At 43.0% G+C, this 19,130-nt stretch overlaps 1 protein-coding gene across 1 annotated transcript in view; it reads left to right on the forward strand.

The window, feature by feature from the left end:
• Nucleotides 1-19,130, forward strand: part of ZNF395 (zinc finger protein 395) — a 199,706-nt gene that overhangs the window by 114,471 nt on the left and 66,105 nt on the right. Inside the window, exons 7-8 of the mRNA XM_069605688.1 lie at nt 9,643-9,901; nt 18,511-18,603. Coding sequence (XP_069461789.1) covers nt 9,643-9,901; nt 18,511-18,603 — 352 coding nt within the window. The remainder of the gene's footprint in view (nt 1-9,642; nt 9,902-18,510; nt 18,604-19,130) is intronic.

A 19,130-nucleotide genomic window follows, 5' to 3' on the forward strand; every position in this document is an offset into this window, starting at 1 on the left:
GGATGCGCTCTCCTTCCTGTGGAGAGGCCTGTGTCTGTACGCGTTTCCTCCGTTGCCTCTCCTGCTAAGAGTCCTCCATACACTCTGTGCCGATGCAGAATGATCCTCATCGCCCCAGGGTGGCTGCAGCAGATTTGGTGTCGGGATCTTCTCAGTCTGTCGGCGTCACCCACTGTCCAGCTGCTGCTAGTTCCGGATCTGCTTACCCGAGAAGAAAGTGCTATCCTGCATCACGACCCAGGGTCGCTGAATCGAGTTTGATGGATACGAGTTTCCTGCAGACTGCAGATGGATCCTCGCCAAGGCTAGGGCGTCATCGACTTTGGAAGTGCTATGATCACAAGTGGAAGCGCTTTGCTATGTTATGCTGGTCGCTCAAGAATACCCTTTGTGAGCCACGGCTCTGCAGGTTCTCGCATACCTGCTCTCCTTGTCCAAGGCCGGTCTGGCACACGCGTCTATCAAGGTTCATCTGCCAGCTATCTCCTGCTACACCAGGTTTCCAGAAAGATTGGGGGGGGGGCGAGGGCCTTCGAGCCTATGCCTCAGGCCCCTCTCAAGTTTCTCTCGTGGAAAACTGCTTTCCTTGTGGCCATCACCTCTGCCAGAAGGGTAGATGAGATCCAGGGCCTGTCCTGCAACAGCCATACCTGACTTTCCACGAAAGAAAGGCTGATGCTGTGGACGCACCCCTCTTTTTTGCCGAAGGTTCTTTCAGAAATCCACCTCAACAAGCCTTTGGTGGGTTTTTTTCCTGAAGCCTTTGTCACTGGCTCAAAGGGCCTTGCACTCGCTGGATGTTGCTCGTGCCCAGAGGTTCTGCGTGACACGCACAAAGGGTTTTCTGAAGACTTCTCAGCTGTTTGTGAATTTTGGTCCTGTGAACCATGGGAAGGCCCTGTCCAAGGCCTCCATCTCAAGGTGTCTCTCCGGCTACATCATGCATGGTCATCGGTTGGCGAACCAGACCCGGCACGGTCGTCCGAGAGCCCACTCAACGAGAGCAATCGCTGTGACGACGATGTTCCTGTCTGGGGTTCCCCCTGCACATCTGCAGCGCGGCTACGTGTGGAGGTCCACGCTCACCGTTGTGAGATTCTACTGTGTCGGGAGGGATTCCAGAGAGGAGTCCAGAATCGGCCAGGCAGTGCTACTCAACCTGCTCACTTGAGGGGAGTCTGTTCCAGAGGTAAGAGTTGATTGCTTCTGTTGATCCTTGCCACCTCCAGTGGCTGTGTAATGTTGTACTGCTATGTATTCGTTATTCATGAGCATGTGAATCCTTGCCATACCCCATGCTGGACAAGGAACAAGTTACAAGTTACTTACCTGTAACTATTGTTCTCCAGCCTGTGTCTGGCATGGAGTCACATGCAAACGACCCCTCCGTGGCTCTTCTTGGTCATACTGCCAAAGAGGAGGGGTTTAGGGAGAGGACTGTCATTGGATGTGGGCAGTATGACCCAGAGGACAATGATTGGTTTATAGGAGATATACAGTTTACAAGTGAAAGTGACTGTTTTTCTTTTACCGAGGATTCCCAGCCTGACGGGGAATATTCATGAGCATGTGAATCCATGCCAGACCCATGTTGGAGAACAATAGTTGCAGGTAAGTAACTTGTTCCTTATCCCAGCGCATGCCAACAGCATTGGTTAAAAGTTTGTAGAGTCCAACTGGTGTGGGATTTCACAAGACTTATTTGGTTTTAGTGACCCAACTGTACTGATTTGTGTAGTACAGGCTTATGTTAAGAGTTGGGTTACTAATACCAAGCAAATGCATCTTGTAAAGTCCCACACCAGTTGGACTCTACAAAAACTTACACACACACTTATTCTCTCTCTCTCTCTCTCTCTCTCTCTCTCTCTCTCTCTCTCTCTCTCTCTCTCTCTCTCTCTCTCTCTCTCTCTCTCTCTCTCTCTCTCTCTCTCTCTCTCTCTCTCTCTCTCTCTCTCTCTCTCTCTCTCTCTCTCTCTCTCTCTCTCTCTCTCTCTCCTCCCCTTCCCCCCCTCTCTCTCTCTCCTCCCCTTCCCCCCCTCTCTCTCTCTCCTCCCCTTCCCCCCCTCTCTCTCTCTCCTCCCCTTCCCCCCTCTCTCTCTCTCCTCCCCTTCCCCCCCCTCTCTCTCTCTCTCTGTCTCTCTCTCTCTCTCTCTCTCTCTCTCTCTCCCATGAGTAGGGGAGCATGGGCACAGTAGCTACTACAAGGGATTAACGTGTTCTTCATTCCGTAAGAAAGGTATGTGTGGATGGAAGATGTTACTGGGGGACAAAAGGAGGGCTCCCGGAGTGTTGAGGACCATCCAATAGCAGAAAAAATGGGGAAGGGCTTTAGGGAGTTGGGGGGAAACTGGTGAAGGAAGGGCTTCAAATGGGGGGGTGGCTGTGCCATACAACTTTAGTACCAAGATAGGATGAATTCTTTTATTTTTTTATTTTTATTGATTTGGCTGAAATATTCAACCTTTCAATATAAAACCAATTTATAAATAACAATCAAAAACAATTATCTTCATTTACATAAATTCACAACAATCAAGCATTTCAAAATTAGGATAGAACTACTACAACAAAGTACAATAGATTGTATAAGAGAGAACAGAAGGTTAAAAAAAAAATAGATAATCACATTTAAAATTCTTCAAAGTGGAACAGATTATGACATATCCTGTTATTCAGTAATATTTCCCACATTACTTATGTCATTATCTAATTTCAACTCATTCAGAAAGTTCATAGTGGCATAGCCCACTGTCCTTGAGTATACATGATGAGTATACATGATGTGTATATATTTCCATAGGACTTTAGTCTCCATATGTTCAAATATGTTCTTAAAATGTTTGCTTCTTATGCTCTCTAGTTCAGCTCATTTAGTAGTGATGTGTTCAAAGGATTCTATTTGGGTGTTAAAGAAACGACAGGTGTTAATGCCTTTATTCTCATTAGCTCATTTCGCTGTGACTTCTCTGGTTTTCCACAGGTTTAGCCTTAAGCGCAGAAGTCCTGCCCGATGCATGACATTAGGAGATTTCAACAAGTACGCCTCAGGAGTCCCATAAGCCTCCAAGGCGTACGAATTTTGTTTGAACATTTATAGTTCCAACATGTATCCCTGGTCCCAATCCAAAAATTTCCCACATTTTACGCTTGGCCTTGTCTGGGTTTTGCAAGAGCAAGTCATCATTTATGTCCGCTTCCTGCATAAACTCCTGTGCCCGCAATTTCCATTGCTCAATAAATTTGTCCTCTGATGTTTTCACGTAGTTTGCCAGCTGTATGACCAACCCATTCTGTTTGTCAAACACATTTCCTGTATAGCATACAAACCTTCCATTTATATATGGCATATATAGATATTGGCCGTAATTCATGCCTTAACAGGGCTACAGGTGTAGATATGGGAAGTTTTAGTATTGTCCCCCAATATGCCTCATCTTTTTTTTTATTCCAATAACTACTAGGCTTATTTTCTTTTATTTCTGCACCATATAATAGTATTGGTAAAGCCTTTTGTTTTTAGTAAGTTATTAGAGGGGCGATGGTGAATTTGCAATATTTGCCACTAATGATTCTGGACTGAGATATCAAGCTCTTCCATTTCAACATCAGATTAATTTCATATGGAATATGATTAGGATCGTTGTTAATATTTACACCCAAATAAGTGTATTCACGCACTGATTCCACCTCCTGGTTATTTAGTTGCCATCCAAACTTCTTGTTTCGTTGTTTACAGTTGCCAAATTGGATTACCTATTTTTTTTAAATGTTTATTTTATTGCAATTTGTGAAATTCTCCAATGCTCGTAGCATATTACGTAAGACCAGGGGTGTTTTGGATAACAAGAGGAGGGCGTCAGCATACAACAACCATTTAACTTCCCTTTGCCCAATTTTCGGAGAGTCAGTTATAATATTATCAAACTCCTTGCCCAAATCGAGAATGAAGAGGTTAAAGATTGCTGAGGCAAGTATGCACCCTTGTTTGAGGTCTCTGGAAGAACCAATGGGATCGGACAATGTGCCATCATTGTCCAGTCTTACCTGCAGAGATGTTTGTTCATGAAAATCAATAATCAACTTTAAGATGTTCCACGGACAGCCATTTTTCATGAGTTTCATGACCAGGAGTTCCCTTAGGATGGAGTTGAACGCTGTTTTGAAATCGACAAATGCGACATATGGGGGCAATTTCAACCTAGCTTGTTTAGCAATGATCGCATTTATGCACAGCAAATTAATGCCTGTGCCTAGTCCTTTTAGTAACCCCGTCTGCCATGGATCTCTTAGGTTCTCCCTATCCAGCCACTAATTGAACTCCCGAAGCACTATACGAGCAAATGTCTTCCCCCGGACAATCCAATAGTGCAATGGGCCTAATAGGATGCAGGGTCTAGTCTATTTCCTTTCTTGTACAAAGGAATAAGTATGGACTTTCTCCATGACCCAGGCCAATTCCCAGTGCGCATCACTGTTGGACCAGATCTCAGTATTTTCTTTGAGCATTTTTATTGTCAAGCCCATCAGGGCCCGGAGCTCGGGAGCTACTAAGTTTTGATATATAAACTAGTACATCTTTCTGGTCAAATTGTATTTGGTGATCCCAATTTTCACTCTTAATGACTATATGGTAATTTGGTATTGGAGTCTGATATATTTGATAGAAATAAGCGCACCGAGTTTTTGCTGCAATAGAATTTATCTGCACAGAGTTTTGATCTTTATACGTTGCCTCATTTAGCACACCCCATATTTCAGCAGATGATTTTGAGGAATTTTTTTTTAGCATATGTTCACTGTCCCTCTGATAGCATATTGCCTTCCTTCCTCTTTGCCAATTTGTATACACTGTGCGTAGATGTTTTGTTTTGCGCACTTTTTTATTCTGCTGGGAGATATTTTAGCATACGCATTTGTTGCCTTATCTCAGTTTTTTTATTTTTGACATCCATGTAAAAAATGTGCGAGTGTTTATATGACCTTGTGCAAATTCCTTTACCGACACATATTTTTGCATAGATGAAACATAATCCTTCCCTGAAATTTTAGACAGATGTCTATCAAAATTAATCAACGAGGAATTAGACCATTTTATATGATTTCTCATGTTATTTGCAGTTATATTGCCTGTATATTTCTTACAGCTTTTTATGGGCTGACCTCTCTCTAGCTGCCAGACTAAATAGAGTTGACTATGGTCACTCTTACTATTGGGTCTTAAATTCAGGGATTGGATTATGTTCATCATTGGTCTATTCACAAAAATATAGTCAATAGTAGCTTCGAATAAACCATTGTGCCATGTACTAGCAGCCAGCGTGTCGCCTTCCACTGATCCATTTACCATTAATTGCATGTTTTCTTTAATTTTGAACCACCTTTGTTCTTCAACTGTTGATTTACCTTTGCCTTTTGCCAAGAGGTGAAGATTAATGTCACCCATGACTAGCACATAGTCATTCTGCTTTTCGGATGTAATTCTATTAAAGGTTTCCTCGAGAAAGCTGAAGAAGCAGTCTGGGGATAGATGAGCCCTGCCCCAGTAGATATTGACAATTATGATTGAGTATGCTTCACTGGTCAATTTAATGGATTGGATAAAAGATGTGTATGAGTCATACATTGTAACTCTATACCCCTTGGATTTTGTTATTGATATGATAATTCCTGCCATAGGTATACCCCTAGGCAAGCACAAGGCAGGTTCTGCAACTATTTCGTAATCCTCCCATATGGGGGCCTCCACCAGCCAAGTTTCCTGCAGTACTACTATATCGAAGTCATTGAGCTCAGTACTTTGCGTATTAGTAAAATGTGAGAATCTACGTGTGTTCCAGCATATCAAATGAACTTTTTCTTTTGTTATGGATTGTTATGCGTAATCTATCTGTTGCCTTTCCGCATTATTATGTCCCTTGTTATTGGTTCCATAGATGCGTGGAACCCATTTTCTGGACCTCAATCTGTCACCTTCTGTTCCATACACTTCCTCCTTCTGTAGGTTAAAGCCCATGTGAAAAAAGTATCTCTTCCAGCCCACACAATATCAGCCAGTACAGTCGATTGAATGGAGAACCTGATCTCGAAAGAAAGATCTAGATCGTTCAGGAACTCGACTCTATCGATATCAAATGATGTTAGATTTCTCAGTTCAGGAATTTCCTTACAGATGTTTAGGACACTGAATCGGTTTAAATCAAACTGTGCAAATGGGAGATCTCTACAGTCCAAAATGAAGCAGTGATGATTATTTTGCATCACTGCTCTTGATTTGGAAGTGTGATCTTTGATTGAATTTATATTTGTCTTCCATTGCACAGATTAGGCCACGTTTGCACTAACTGTCAACTTTCCACCTGGATTAATCGATGGGGACTGGGTGGTACACAATTCATAATTGGGCCTCCAATTTTTTTGACCATCCTGTGCTGTTTCACTTTGAGATTTTTCCTTTTGCCTATCGGCCATGTAACGTTCTGTGGTTTTATTTATTTCTTTCCTCATTTGGGCATCCATCAGCCCGCCTGATCTCGTCCCTATTTGTTCAAAGGGAGCTGAATGACCGGAAGCTGCGATTGAGCTCTTTCTTTCTCCATCATAATGCTATTCTCTACCACTAGGTCATCTAATGGTTTATAACACAAGCTAGGAACCGCTTTCTCTTTATCCTTCTCACCTCGTAATGACAATTGGCAATTACTTCCAATATTCTCCAGCTTTTTGTCATCATTAGCTTTTACAACATTGGTTATCTTCAAGAAACGTCTTGTTTTCACACATGCTTTATTAGATAACGGAGTAGCAGGCGGCCTTTTTGGCTTATTTCTAAGGGCCCTTGCTCCTAAATTTACTTTTGCAGATATGATGGGCATTTCTTGTTGACATTTCTCCCTATTAGTCTCATCAGCGTCTTTCAGTGGGTCAGGATAGGTTTTAGGCTTCTCCCCACCCTCTACATAAATCATCCTGTGATTTAGGTCCCAGATCTTTAGCTGGTTCTTTTGTACGTGTTGCTCCACAGAAGGTGAATTGTTTAAACTGTAGCATTCCCCTGTTTCCAGCATCTTGCAGGATTTCTGTTTGTGCCTCTGAATCTCTTACACTACAGTGTTTAAATATCTCATATTGTGATTCACATTCTCTTATTTCTCCCACAGCCCCCAACCCCCTTTATTATTTTGATTTGTCAACAATATCGTTTGGTAATTGATCTTTTGATCCATTGCCTCATATAATTTGGCCAAGGATAATAAAGCTGTGTTCATAGGCAATAGTGTTGTACTCGAGGCTGCTTGCGCCAAGGTCTCATCCGCCTGAATATTAGCAGACCGCGCGGACCTGTGCCCATCCCGGAGGTTGTTCGGTTGCCTTGGGGTTGGGGGACAAAAGACAATGAGTTTACAGAAGCTGCTTCTTCTGAGCATACCGATGATATTTGGGGATGCTTTAGATATTTTTACTGATGGCTGGGTCTCACTGGCTTCTTCAATTCTTTCAGGCAGACTCTGATTACTTAGATTTTGCCTTTTGAATTGGAGACAAATCATCTACCTGCATTAAGTCCCCCATGTTAGAGGGGACAAATGCAACTTCTTCTTCACAAACTGATGCCGAGCTCAAGTTCATGAAATTGAGTGCCTCTTCATCCACTTGCCATATAATGTGCATGTTTTGATAGGCTTCTCTTAGTCTTTGTTGGGATTCCAGAGAATAGTTTTGGTGGACTCTCGTTAATCTTTTCAAGTGTTTTATGCGCTAATAGTACGTCATCGTCACAACGTTTACTTTCATTTTCCATAGTTGTCTGATATCGTACTTCCATTTTTAGCGCTTCTAATATTTGGCACATTGCTCTTGATAGCAGCCACTTCTATATCAAGACGAGAGTTTAGTTCAAAAAGTTTATCATGTTTGGCATGGCTATCTTTGGTCCACTCAATTTTGCTTTTCTCATTCCCCAAACCTGCTCCGTAATTATATTATTGGCGAATGTCACATCCTTTTGATATCGAGTGGGTTCTGTTTTTATTCAATATTTTCTTGTCGCCTAGGTGTGTCAATACATTTTCTTTGTTGTTGGATTGGTGTGTTGGGATTTACTAACAGTTTTTGGTGTCATAGAAACGCCTTCTTTAAATAAGGCCACATTTACAGCAGGCATGCCAGTTTTCAAGATGAACGACATCTTTCCATTTTCTCGTGTTCTTGGAGGAGGATGTTTTACAATGGATGGCAGCGCTTTAACAAGTTTTAGCCACCAATATAAGACACCCGCAAACTCTACTCCGTTCAACAATGCTTAATTGATCCTCAATAGATAATTTCAGGATGTAATACGGACTGCACTTTTACCAGTTTAGACCAACAGTATGTGCCGCCGCCAGACTCTACCCTGGTTAACAATGCATTCCGCTATGAATCGTTAACATTCAATTAGACCACAATGGACAATTTCAGGCTGTAATATATAATTTACAACCCGATATTAACTTCCAGCTTGCGTCATTACGGTGCTTGGCATATACAGCACTGTTATTATCTTCACTGGTTGCTTGTGAGAGAGGGAAACGAAAAAGTAATACAAATAAAAAAACTCCAAGTCCCGCTATCCCGCTAGACAGCGAGACAGCAGGCACAAATCCACTTGCCAAATGCACTTATCAAAGATAGGATTAATGGGGCAATACAAAGGGAAAGAGAGGTTTTGTTGAAGCCTAGAAAATTGCTTCTTGGAAATTTGTCAAAGAAAAATTGCCATACGAGTAAGCCCCAGTAAAAACAAAGCTGCATTTCTGATGTTTTCCAGTACGAGGTGCTTTGTGCCCGACTCTATCTGTCCATTTTTGGGTTGATGCATTGTAGTGGCGTTCTGTTTGATGATTCTATATGCTGTGTTGGTTCTTGTTGGTGCCAGCCAGTCTTTTCATTCCCAGTTTGTTAAATACATTTTTTGTGTAATCTTGTAATTGTCTTCCACTGAAGAGATCCATGTTTTCTGTAGGGCAGAATGCCAGTCCTTCAATACACTGTGTTCAGCTTTCGTTGATTTGTAGTTTGAAAGAATTTCATATCGGTCAACTTCTGCTTCGCTCTTTTTTTTCTTGTTCTTAGTCTGGTTTATAAACATTTGGGATTAAAAGTTGTGGAATGGGTAGCGATACCTTTTTGATGTTTATTCCTAGCTACGTTTCAGTAATTAGCAGCAGTATTTTCTCTATGAATCTTCCTTTTGTAGCTACATGGATAACTTCATTTAGATGGTTCTATTCTTTCTGAGATCTAAGGCAGATGATGTGTTACAGGTGATTGGGCTCTAGAGAGTAAACCAAGATTGCGACTCAACATCGGAGATCCATTTACATGTCAATAGCAATTTCATATAAATCTTCTTGCATTGTTATAATTTCTTATTCGTAAATCTTACGTCAAAACTAATTGGAGTGGTGTACAACTTGCCTATATAATGTATTACGTGTGCAATGAACCTATGTGATTATATTTTTGGGGGATTTTTTGGGGGGGATTTTGGAAGTTCCATTGAACATAGATGGTCATGGTTGCTTTTCAGTATCTTCCTCAATTCCTTGGGTCTGCTGGTTCACTCAGTTTATGGTTTCTCTAATTTGCATAATTCCCTAGAGATGGCATGGATACTGACCAGCATAAGCGAGAGGAAGACTTCTACTACACCGAAGTTCAGATGAAGGATGAGGCGGAGGCAGAAACTGTCAGAAGTCCTTCTTCCGTGACCCCCATGATGTCCGTCATTCAGCAGACCCTTGTCAAGCCGGAGATGCTTCCTCTGGATCTTCTGTCGACCGAGCCTCCCCTTTCCAGTGCCCTCAGCCAGTCTGCGCCAGGTTCATTTTGGCACATACAAGCAGATCATGCCTATCAGGTAAGCCTCCAGTCGGATGCAAAATGCATAGCTCTTTTGGTTAGATGTAATCAGTGGTCGAAGTGTTAAAAAAAAAAAATAGTGGCACTAGGTTCCCTTTGTCCCGCCCCCTTTCTCTGCCCACTCCCCCCATGCTTAGTTACCCCCCCATGCCCCATTCAAACCCCATACCTGGGTCCTTCCTTTCCTCCACTCCACCCTGCAACATTGTGTTTTACAACAGTTCTAAGACTGAAGGAAACGCATTGAAAGAAATGCATTTAAATGACACCCAGTAGTGTCATTGTCCCACTCAGAATGCACCTTCATGCAGCCTCTCCTTCAACACCCTCCATTCGCACCTCTTAAAGAACTTACCCAGCCACAGACCCACCCTTCCCATTGCCTGCTAACAAGTCTGAGCCTACAGCCATTCAAATGCATATCGCGATCAAGCTGGGTGTTTTGGCTGCTTTGGAATGGGTTTTATATCCCAAGCAGCCTATTGAAATAAATAATGCTCTTCCAGCACCTGAAAGGGCAGTGCAAATTTGCACTGGCTTGATTTCAGCAGGGCTCAATTTCGAGTCCCCAATCGGGAAGTATTTTTTTAAAAGGTTGCTGTCCTGGAACGGTGTTGGGGGTCGCGTAAAGTAAGGGAATGATGACGGGTTGCCCCAAGTAAGGGAACGGTGTACCTTTAGTTGTACCCCACTTTGACCCCTGGATGGTTCTACTGAAACCTCATTACTCCTACACTAGACTTCTTTCTTGCACTTGCTTTTCTAATTGTATCATTCTCTCAGCACTCTCGTCTAGCCTGCATGTTGTCTTAATAGCACCCCTTTCTTCCTGCTTTTGGTTCGCCCGGGCATCAGAGTACTTTTATGCGTGAATGCCAGGTGTATGTGCCTCATACGTGTAGTCCTGTCTTAGGAAAGTTGGGCGCCAATTTGGTGACCGAATCCTCTGCAAAGGCACTTATTAGTGTCTCCGTTTACAGCAATGATTCCTAGACTTTGTGTGTACACCAGGGGTAACATTCCAAGTTGCAAGCTACTATGCATAAAAAGTGACTCACCACCTACAGACCCACAGACCCACATACATATACAGCATTCTGTGTCCTTGCCAAGAATGCATTATCAACAGTGGCGAGTGCAAATATTGAGTCCTGCTATTCACTTTTTCATATAGTGCGAACCTAGAAGGGAAGCAGCGTAGGTATGTACAAGGGTAGAGAGGACAACGATTTCTTAAGGCAATTTTCTAAGATAACCGGGAGGTATGTGCAGGATTTGGTACTTTAATGTTCCTCTCGCTCAGAGAAGCTTGTGAAACCGCATGGCCCAGTCTTAAATGTAGTATCCTCCATCCTTCACAGCTTGCTCAAAACATTTGATGATGCTCCAGATGCACCGTTTTTTTTCCTTCATGCAACATCTTTCACAAGACCAGCTCTAGAACAGTCAGTTGGCCTTGTTTTTTGTTTGTTGGGGAATTTATAACATTTGCCCATTTAAGCCATAGCGTACTATTGTACGGTGGCAAACGCATGATGTTGTTGACCCCTATATAAAGTAGTCCCCTACAATCTGTATCCGTTACAATAATAGAACATGGAAAGACGCCATCTAGACATACGAGATAGACTAACATTACATGTTTATGACCAGGACAAAAAAAAGTGAAATGCCAACTTATCTGAGCATAGTATATCTCTGAACCACAGTCTTCATTATCAACTTTTTTATTATCTTCTAGCCAACAGTGAAGCGCTTCCATATTTTTGCATGTTGCATTTGGCCTGATCGCCATGGTCGTAGACTTGCCATTCACTCTCTTTGGGCAAATTACTCTTAGCCTTGTGTTCAGGTTGTTGAGCACAGCTAACACATGAGCAAAAAATGATTCCGTCAAGTAATGCTCTTCTGGTGGTAAATTTGGCAGAGCAATGAAGGACCACTCTTTTGGGGGGCGGGGAAGCAGGGTGCTCCCTGTATTACACACAAAATTAAGATCTGTTATGTGGATGAGTTGTGCAGGTTTACAGGTAAGTGAACTGTTCAAGAGCAGGGTATTCCATTTCGGGCCAAGGGCGGTATCAAAGGTCAAGTGGAACCTTGAAATCCCCAGCCACTTAACTTGTCCCCTAGAGGCACCATAGAACCTGTATCCGCTCAACTGTGCGGGTCTTTCCTATGAACACATGAGAGCGGTGGGCCGGCGTTTTGAATAGGGGGTAGAACTGCAGCCTCAGGACAAGTATAGGCCTATTGTTGGAGATGGGACCAATCTGGCAGGCTGATGTTTGTGTATAGTGAACACAATGCCCCGTCTGTATTTCAAACTCACATTTTGGAAGTACAGAGTTCTCCAGTGGCTTCTCTGGCAAGTGTGCAACTTCAAGGTGAATAGTATTGCCCAATAGCTACTGCCGCATGTGTACCACCCAGTTTCTTGGATGTCCTCTGCTCGGTAGTTTTAATATTGAGCTTCACCTTGACAGTCTTATCTTACCATGCTTGTTTAAATCTGTGTGGCAATGGCATTAATCAAATGCCACCTGTAAACAATGTTTTTTGTTTGTGGCCCACGCTTGACCTTTAGAATACAAGCAATCTGGATCTCTTTAGGTCATAACTCTGAGACTGGACCACAGGAGAGCATCTCACTTCCTCATTTCCGCTTTTTGCCTCTCTCATCCACTCGTTCTCGTATGTGGGAAAATATGCACAATTCACCCAAGCCACCCACCTTTGGTAGGTTGACGCAGCCAAAGAAAAAGTTGCATCAACAATAGTACTCAAAACTGAGCAGCTGTCCTCCTTTGACACAAAAAGCTTTGATTTATGGACACCCCAACAAGGGAGCTTTAACATGTGCCCAAGTGCCTGCTAGGTCCCCAGCAGCTTTTTGCCATTATTTGCCCCAGATCGGGGGCTTTTATTACTGGTTTCACTGCTCACCCAACCTGATCCAGGTCTTCTCTTTAAAACTGGTGTGCTACCATTCTAGCTTCTGGACCAGAAAGAGCAGACCACAGGTCAACTCCTCGACCTGCAGCTAGAGATCTCGCAAATGTTATTTGTCACTGATTGGTTGTTGCAAAATATTACTGATACGGACTGCAAAAAGCCTTTTTAGTATACCTTTTTGTATTTGACAATCTTTTTCACTCTGCTTTAATTATATTTAACAGGACTCTCTTATCGAGGTGCTGAACATGTCGCATTACTTTTCTGCATGCAAAGTTAGTGCAACTTACCTTAAATGCATGTTTTCATATTGTATGTGGCTGCGTGATACATGGATAAAGTGTTTATTTACTTTTTTCTGACAAGATGCCAGTGCAAATATTTTGGCTTTACAAAAGGCATTTTATTTTAAAAAAACATTTCATTTGGTGCTGGCTTTTTCTTTCTCTAGTCTTGTCACCGAATTTGTATTTCTTTTTTCCCCCATGACTGTTGATGAAGAGGATTTGTTCTTCTCAAAAGCAAAAAAGCTTCCTTTAACTCCTAAGTATGGAGAAAAGGGGACTGCTGTCCTTACAGGGTGTTTAGTAGAATGTCCACTTTTTGCCAGATGGGGTAGCCCACTGTCTCGGTCATATTTCTGGGATAGTAGTTGCATTTTGGCCCACAGTACAGTCGCTCACTAATGCTCTGTCTTTGTATCACATAAAAGCAGTGATCGAGGCCTGCAGAAGGGGGATTCTGGTCGTGACATACTGCCGCCACAATATACATTCACAAAGATGGACATGCAGTGCCGTCACAAATCTAAAATGACGGCAGTTGCCCGTCTCCAAGCCAAATATGCTTAAAAGGGCAACAATTGACTTCTCTATTTGGAGACTCAAAGTTGTTGTCTGTCCCCCAGCCACTTGCTTCCGATTTATCCTGTTGGGAAAGTACAAAAAAAACATATGTCCCAAGTACGCATCTGTATTCCTACTTCCTCCGATCTTCTATACTCCTACATCCCATCCCTTTTCCTCCACACTTAATGGGAGCTTCTTCCGAGCGGTGACGGGTTCTTAGCAGAAGCACGTTCTCCCTTTAAAAATGTCAACATTGAGGTGGACTGCATGTGCAGATCGTGGCCACACCCTACATTCTGCCCCCCACCTCCCATACCTCAGTTCAGGGCTTTCGCAAGAGGGGTGACAGAGGGGCAAACTGCCCTGGGCTTCGCAGGGTTAGGGGGCCTCGCAGTGTGGGGCAGATGCCATCCTGCCGCTCCATGTCTGCAGTCCCATTTATACAAAGATGAAGTACTTGCATGCGGCTCTATCTATGTGTGCTTTGCAGCACACACGTTACATGGGGTTAGGAGGGTGTTCATCCCCGGGGGAGCCAACAGGCTGGAGTCCATTCATAAAGCTCAAGCAGAAGAGTGCTAGAGACTACAAAAGGAGAACGACTACAGTCAGCTCCTCTCGTGACCATATTTTTATCTGTGCTCTGCACACTTATATCATCCCTCTGCTACCGAGAGGTTACTGTTTCCGGTACTTGCTTGTGCTTCACAAGAGTAAGTTCTAGGTGTGATTGTCTGCATACATAGGCAAGTTCCACCCTCGCAGGGCCCCCACCTGGCTGTCACATGAAAATGCGTCCTTGATTTCTTTTTTGTACAAGACTTACAAGTTGCGATAATGTATTGTTTGCTGATGATGCTATGGCAACTAAGTTCACTGTATTGCATTACATTTGTGAATTCACTATAACACAATACATGAAGCAGGTTCATCTTTCTTTGGGATATATTGATCACTTGTTTTAACATTGATTACATGCATACCAAGTTGAGTACCACCATGATTAAGGAAGCTAGTGCAGCATCTTGTTGCAGAGATCTGTATTCATATGTTGAACCATATTACCCATCCTGGCACAGCCAGCTCAGCCGTCTGATCTTGTTTACCTTAATGCTGTTGATGATAAAACTTACTGGGTTTCAAAATAACATACCTCCAACAAAAATACTAGTTTAAAATGCTAAAATAGTATCCATATGATGCTGGTCTATTTAACTTCCCTAATGAGGAGCATAATGCGTTGCTTGGTAGATGTGGTTAGGTAGTCAAGTTAGAGACTGTGAAGCTAACTTGCTGGGGCCAGTATCCTGGTTTCACCAGCAGACGATCTAGTGATAATGGACGGATCATCTTCATTAGTTGCATAGTACTGAACTATCTTCAGTGAAAACGTTTTCCCTGTCGCATTCTGTTTAGAAACCTTTGCACATTGCCTGCCATTTAGCTTCATCTGGGCCATTGGAGTAGAAGTGGTCCTAAAAGCAGCAAGCCAGCGAAGTATCAGAGGTCTATTGTGAACTTACGATACAAATTCTTTGCTTTTTTTTTCTAGAATTTCAAATCTGCTTCATGTTATGAATTACAATCTGCAAGCCTGTGTCAAACAATGACTTCAGGCAGGTAGCCTTATCGCAGCAAGGATTTGCACGTGTCCTTCAATTTATGATGGAGAAATCTACAATCGTGCTCCCTTTGCATAATACGTTTCTAAATTATTTTTTTTAAAACACATTGTCGTATTGATTTGGTCATGATTTGTACACTAAACATGACAGACCTACAAAAACGTTGTTTTAGTTCATGGACTTCAAACATTCACCAATAATTGAATCTTGCTGGAAGACAAACAGTGGGAAATAATGTAGTCAAGAATCAAAATTGTAGACTGCTCAAATCCCAACTTTACCACTTCAACCCAGTGTGTGATCCTGGCCGAAACATTTAATTTCAATGTCTAACCTGGCATAAATGCTGGTACCTAAATATTTAAACCTGGTCAGTCGTGATTTAGTTGTCAAGGTAAAATCTTCAACCAAGCCTCACTCTTGGGGTTAACTGGCTGTAGTGTTGCTTCATATATTATCTTGTTATATTCTTCATATGTTGCACACCAGTCATTTCTCAGAAACCTGTATCCACTACTTGCTATGATATGTGCACCGTCCTCGTGATCTGCCTTATATAAATGGTTGAGCACTTGTGCATTCTAATGGGTGCTAATCTGGGTTCTGTATCTATTCTGGGGTCTATGTACTTTTCTGATGGGGCTACTGATCTGTGTTTCGCATGTATGCTACAGACCTCGTGGCTGCTGCTGTGGCAATGCGTTCTGAACCTATGCTGGAACACAACTCCCTGTTGGTTCCTCATGTCCTTGAAATTGCACTTGTTTATGCCGATTCTAGACCAGATTACGGTAACTGGGGGACTTAAAAGGAGATCCCATTCTTATTTTGATAGCTGCCAGTGGAGGCTATCAAGTTATGGATTGTGATTGCGTCAATGGGTTTGTGAAGAGTTCCAAATGTGTCTGCACCAAAGATTGCCCTGTGCAAACAGGGTATTGTGTAGCATCGTTTTGTCTGCAAAAAAGATGTTTAGTGTCTCTAACTTTCTCTGTAGGAATGATTTTCTTGATCTAAGGCCACCAAAGGGAAGTAGTAGAATAATACTGGTGGAGGCACTGTTCTACACACCCTTCATCGCCATTATTTGTGTTGATTGGAACCTGAACACAGTGGACAAAAAGTAAACGACTCTGGGGACGCATTCCTGCTCGGATGCATGATCTTTCAAAGATGTGTTGTACATGCAGTTTTAATGTAAAGTTAGTTAGATAGGTACCTGTTAAATTTAGTCTGTGTCTGTGTATCAAATGAAGGCTGTCTGGCCTTTTTTTTTGTCCATCATAATAAACCAAACATGGGTTTTTCCATAAATTAATTGGAAGGGTATGTCCTCTCCTTCTTGTGGCACCGCTGTTCAGTGCAAAATTTAGTAACGGGGCCTCACCACATTTGTTGTCCCAGGCCTCGCAACACTGTGCGGCAGGCCGGATTCCTCCTCCTCCTCCTTTTTTAGTTTCACTGCTTCCCTGCAGTATTTACATCGTTTTGCCCGCTCTCATCTGCTCCTTTCACATGTATGCCAGGAAAAGCCGAGGTTTCTTTTCTTTGAGGCTGTCACTGTTAAATCGACATGAAAGGGGTTCGAGGCAGAAAACGGGCCACAACTGTTCCTTGTCTTCTTGGTTGTTGGGGCACCCCGTCCAAAGATTAGGTGAGTCCTTCAGCCATTCCCAGCCAGGGTGGTTGCCAGAGAGCACTTGAAGTGGTTTTCTCCTCCAGTGAGCAGGATACTGGTTAGAAGTGTTCAGGCAGTCCATGGCAAACGGCAGTTCACCCGAATGGTCCTCTGATGGGTGAGGCATGCTCCCTCATTAGAATCTTAATCTTCTCCTCTGTGGAAGTGGACTTTGGGGAGACTGTACTGCCAACAAAGTTCCACGAGAGTGTCTTCTTCTGGTGTACAGAGATGGTTTAACTAAAGTGGGCTGGAGGAGGGGGTGGTGGGGGGTCTCTCACCCCCTTTAAATCCCCACTGTTCCCCTTTGACATTGTGGATTGGTCAATATGAAGCCTTTGTAGGGGTCCGAATCTGGCTGCTGTGATGAAAACCTTTGCCCAATGTCAGTCCCAGAGTGGTTTTGTCTAAAAGAATTGCCAAGGGGCACAGGAAATGTGAGTGGCCTGAGAAATCCCAACATGGTGGAACACCTCTTTTAGCGGCAACTACTCACCTGGGATACTCAAAGGCCTTCCTCTTCTGACTGCCTTGCATCAAAGCAACCCCCAGCAAATACTACAGTGCTGTGATCTCTTACCTTTGAAGCACTGGCACCCAGCTAATCCACTGGGAGAATATCCTTGCAGGGAACACCTTCCAATGAAGAACAAAGAGAGGCTTCTAGAACTGTTTTGGGTGAATCCTAGCCTCAGACAATGGTACACCAACTCAGGCGGTTGGATGCGTCACCAGAAACCAGGCGGACAATACATTTAAATCAAGGGAGTTTTGGGCAGTATAATTGTATATTCCCAAAGACCACCATACAAAACAGTATGGCTTATTTATCAGAATTCCACCAGGCTTTGGGGGTTCAGTTATGTATCATTTGGTTCAGGGTTGCCCATAGTTAATGGCAGCCCTCGGCTGTTTGAACTTTGGTTTGTAGCAAGCTGTTTGCAGGAAGGCACCGTACTCTACTGTTGACAAACTACAGAGCAGAAGTTTCGGAGGGCAGCGTTATATGTGTGCACTCTACTTCAGCATGGAGCATTATGAAAGTGAGCCTGGTTGGCAGACCTCAATTTCAGAGGCAATATTACCACCATCATTTTGGGTTACAAAAATCAAAAAGCTCAGGTTAATGCACCCTCCCATTACATTCTGTCAAAGCCCATCCTACGGTACGAGGATGACCCTGACCGCTTGACTATCGTGCATAATTTGCCATTCCTGTGGTTAAAACTCATTCTGTTTTGGTCTTGATGTTCAGCACTATAGTGCCAATCTAGTTTCAATTGGGTAGATCGAATGACACGAATATCCAGTCAAGTGGCTCATGTTTAAAAACGAGGGTTTTGTTTGTTGGCAAAGGAATGCTGGTTTGGAGAACTGGCTTTGGAATGTGGACGCTTTTGAATCATAGAAAATTGCATGCATGCTTAGCACTGTATCGTTGACGATTCTGACCTACTTGTGTTTTCTCGCCCCCCCCCCCTCCTCCTCCCTTTTGCTCCAGGCGTTACCGTCCATCCAGATTCCAGTCTCTCCACACATATTCACCAGCATTAGCTGGGCTGCTTCACCGCCCAGTATCCCTTCCCTCTCCCCGGTGAGTGATTCTTTTTGCTGCTTTATAATTTCCCTTCTGGTTTAATTTAAAGGCACATTTTGTGAACAGCGCCTGGCCATGTTTAAATAAAAGATGTAAATTGGAGATTTTTTTATTTGTGTTCAGATGCTTGTGTTTTTCCATGGAAACTATATTTCCGAAAAGTAGTAGTCGTCGGTGGGTGTTGGAGCAATTCCATAGTTGTATCCCGATGAAGTTGCATGGAAGTTAACCCATTTGTTAATACTAAAACCATTTTTTTCCTTCTGAAATCTGACCATCCGTTTTACTTGGAGGTGATTGTGTGTTGTGCAACAGCATTAAGTAATAATGTGGTGTCACCTATGCATGACGACACACCTTTTATACGTGACTCCCCTAGGGGATACTCCTGGCCCTACAACCAGTCTTTTCTCTGTACGGTTTGAAAAGCAGCCTTGCGCAGCAGGTAGTCCCACCTGGGCTCACTCTTTCGAATTGTCTTTTCTGATTTGCACCTTTTGTGTTATCCATTTTAAAAACCCTGT

The sequence above is a fragment of the Ambystoma mexicanum genome, chromosome 4p (genome assembly GCF_040938575.1).
Source record: "Ambystoma mexicanum isolate Mex_15411 chromosome 4p, UKY_AmexF1_1, whole genome shotgun sequence".
Lineage (NCBI taxonomy): Eukaryota > Metazoa > Chordata > Amphibia > Caudata > Ambystomatidae > Ambystoma > Ambystoma mexicanum.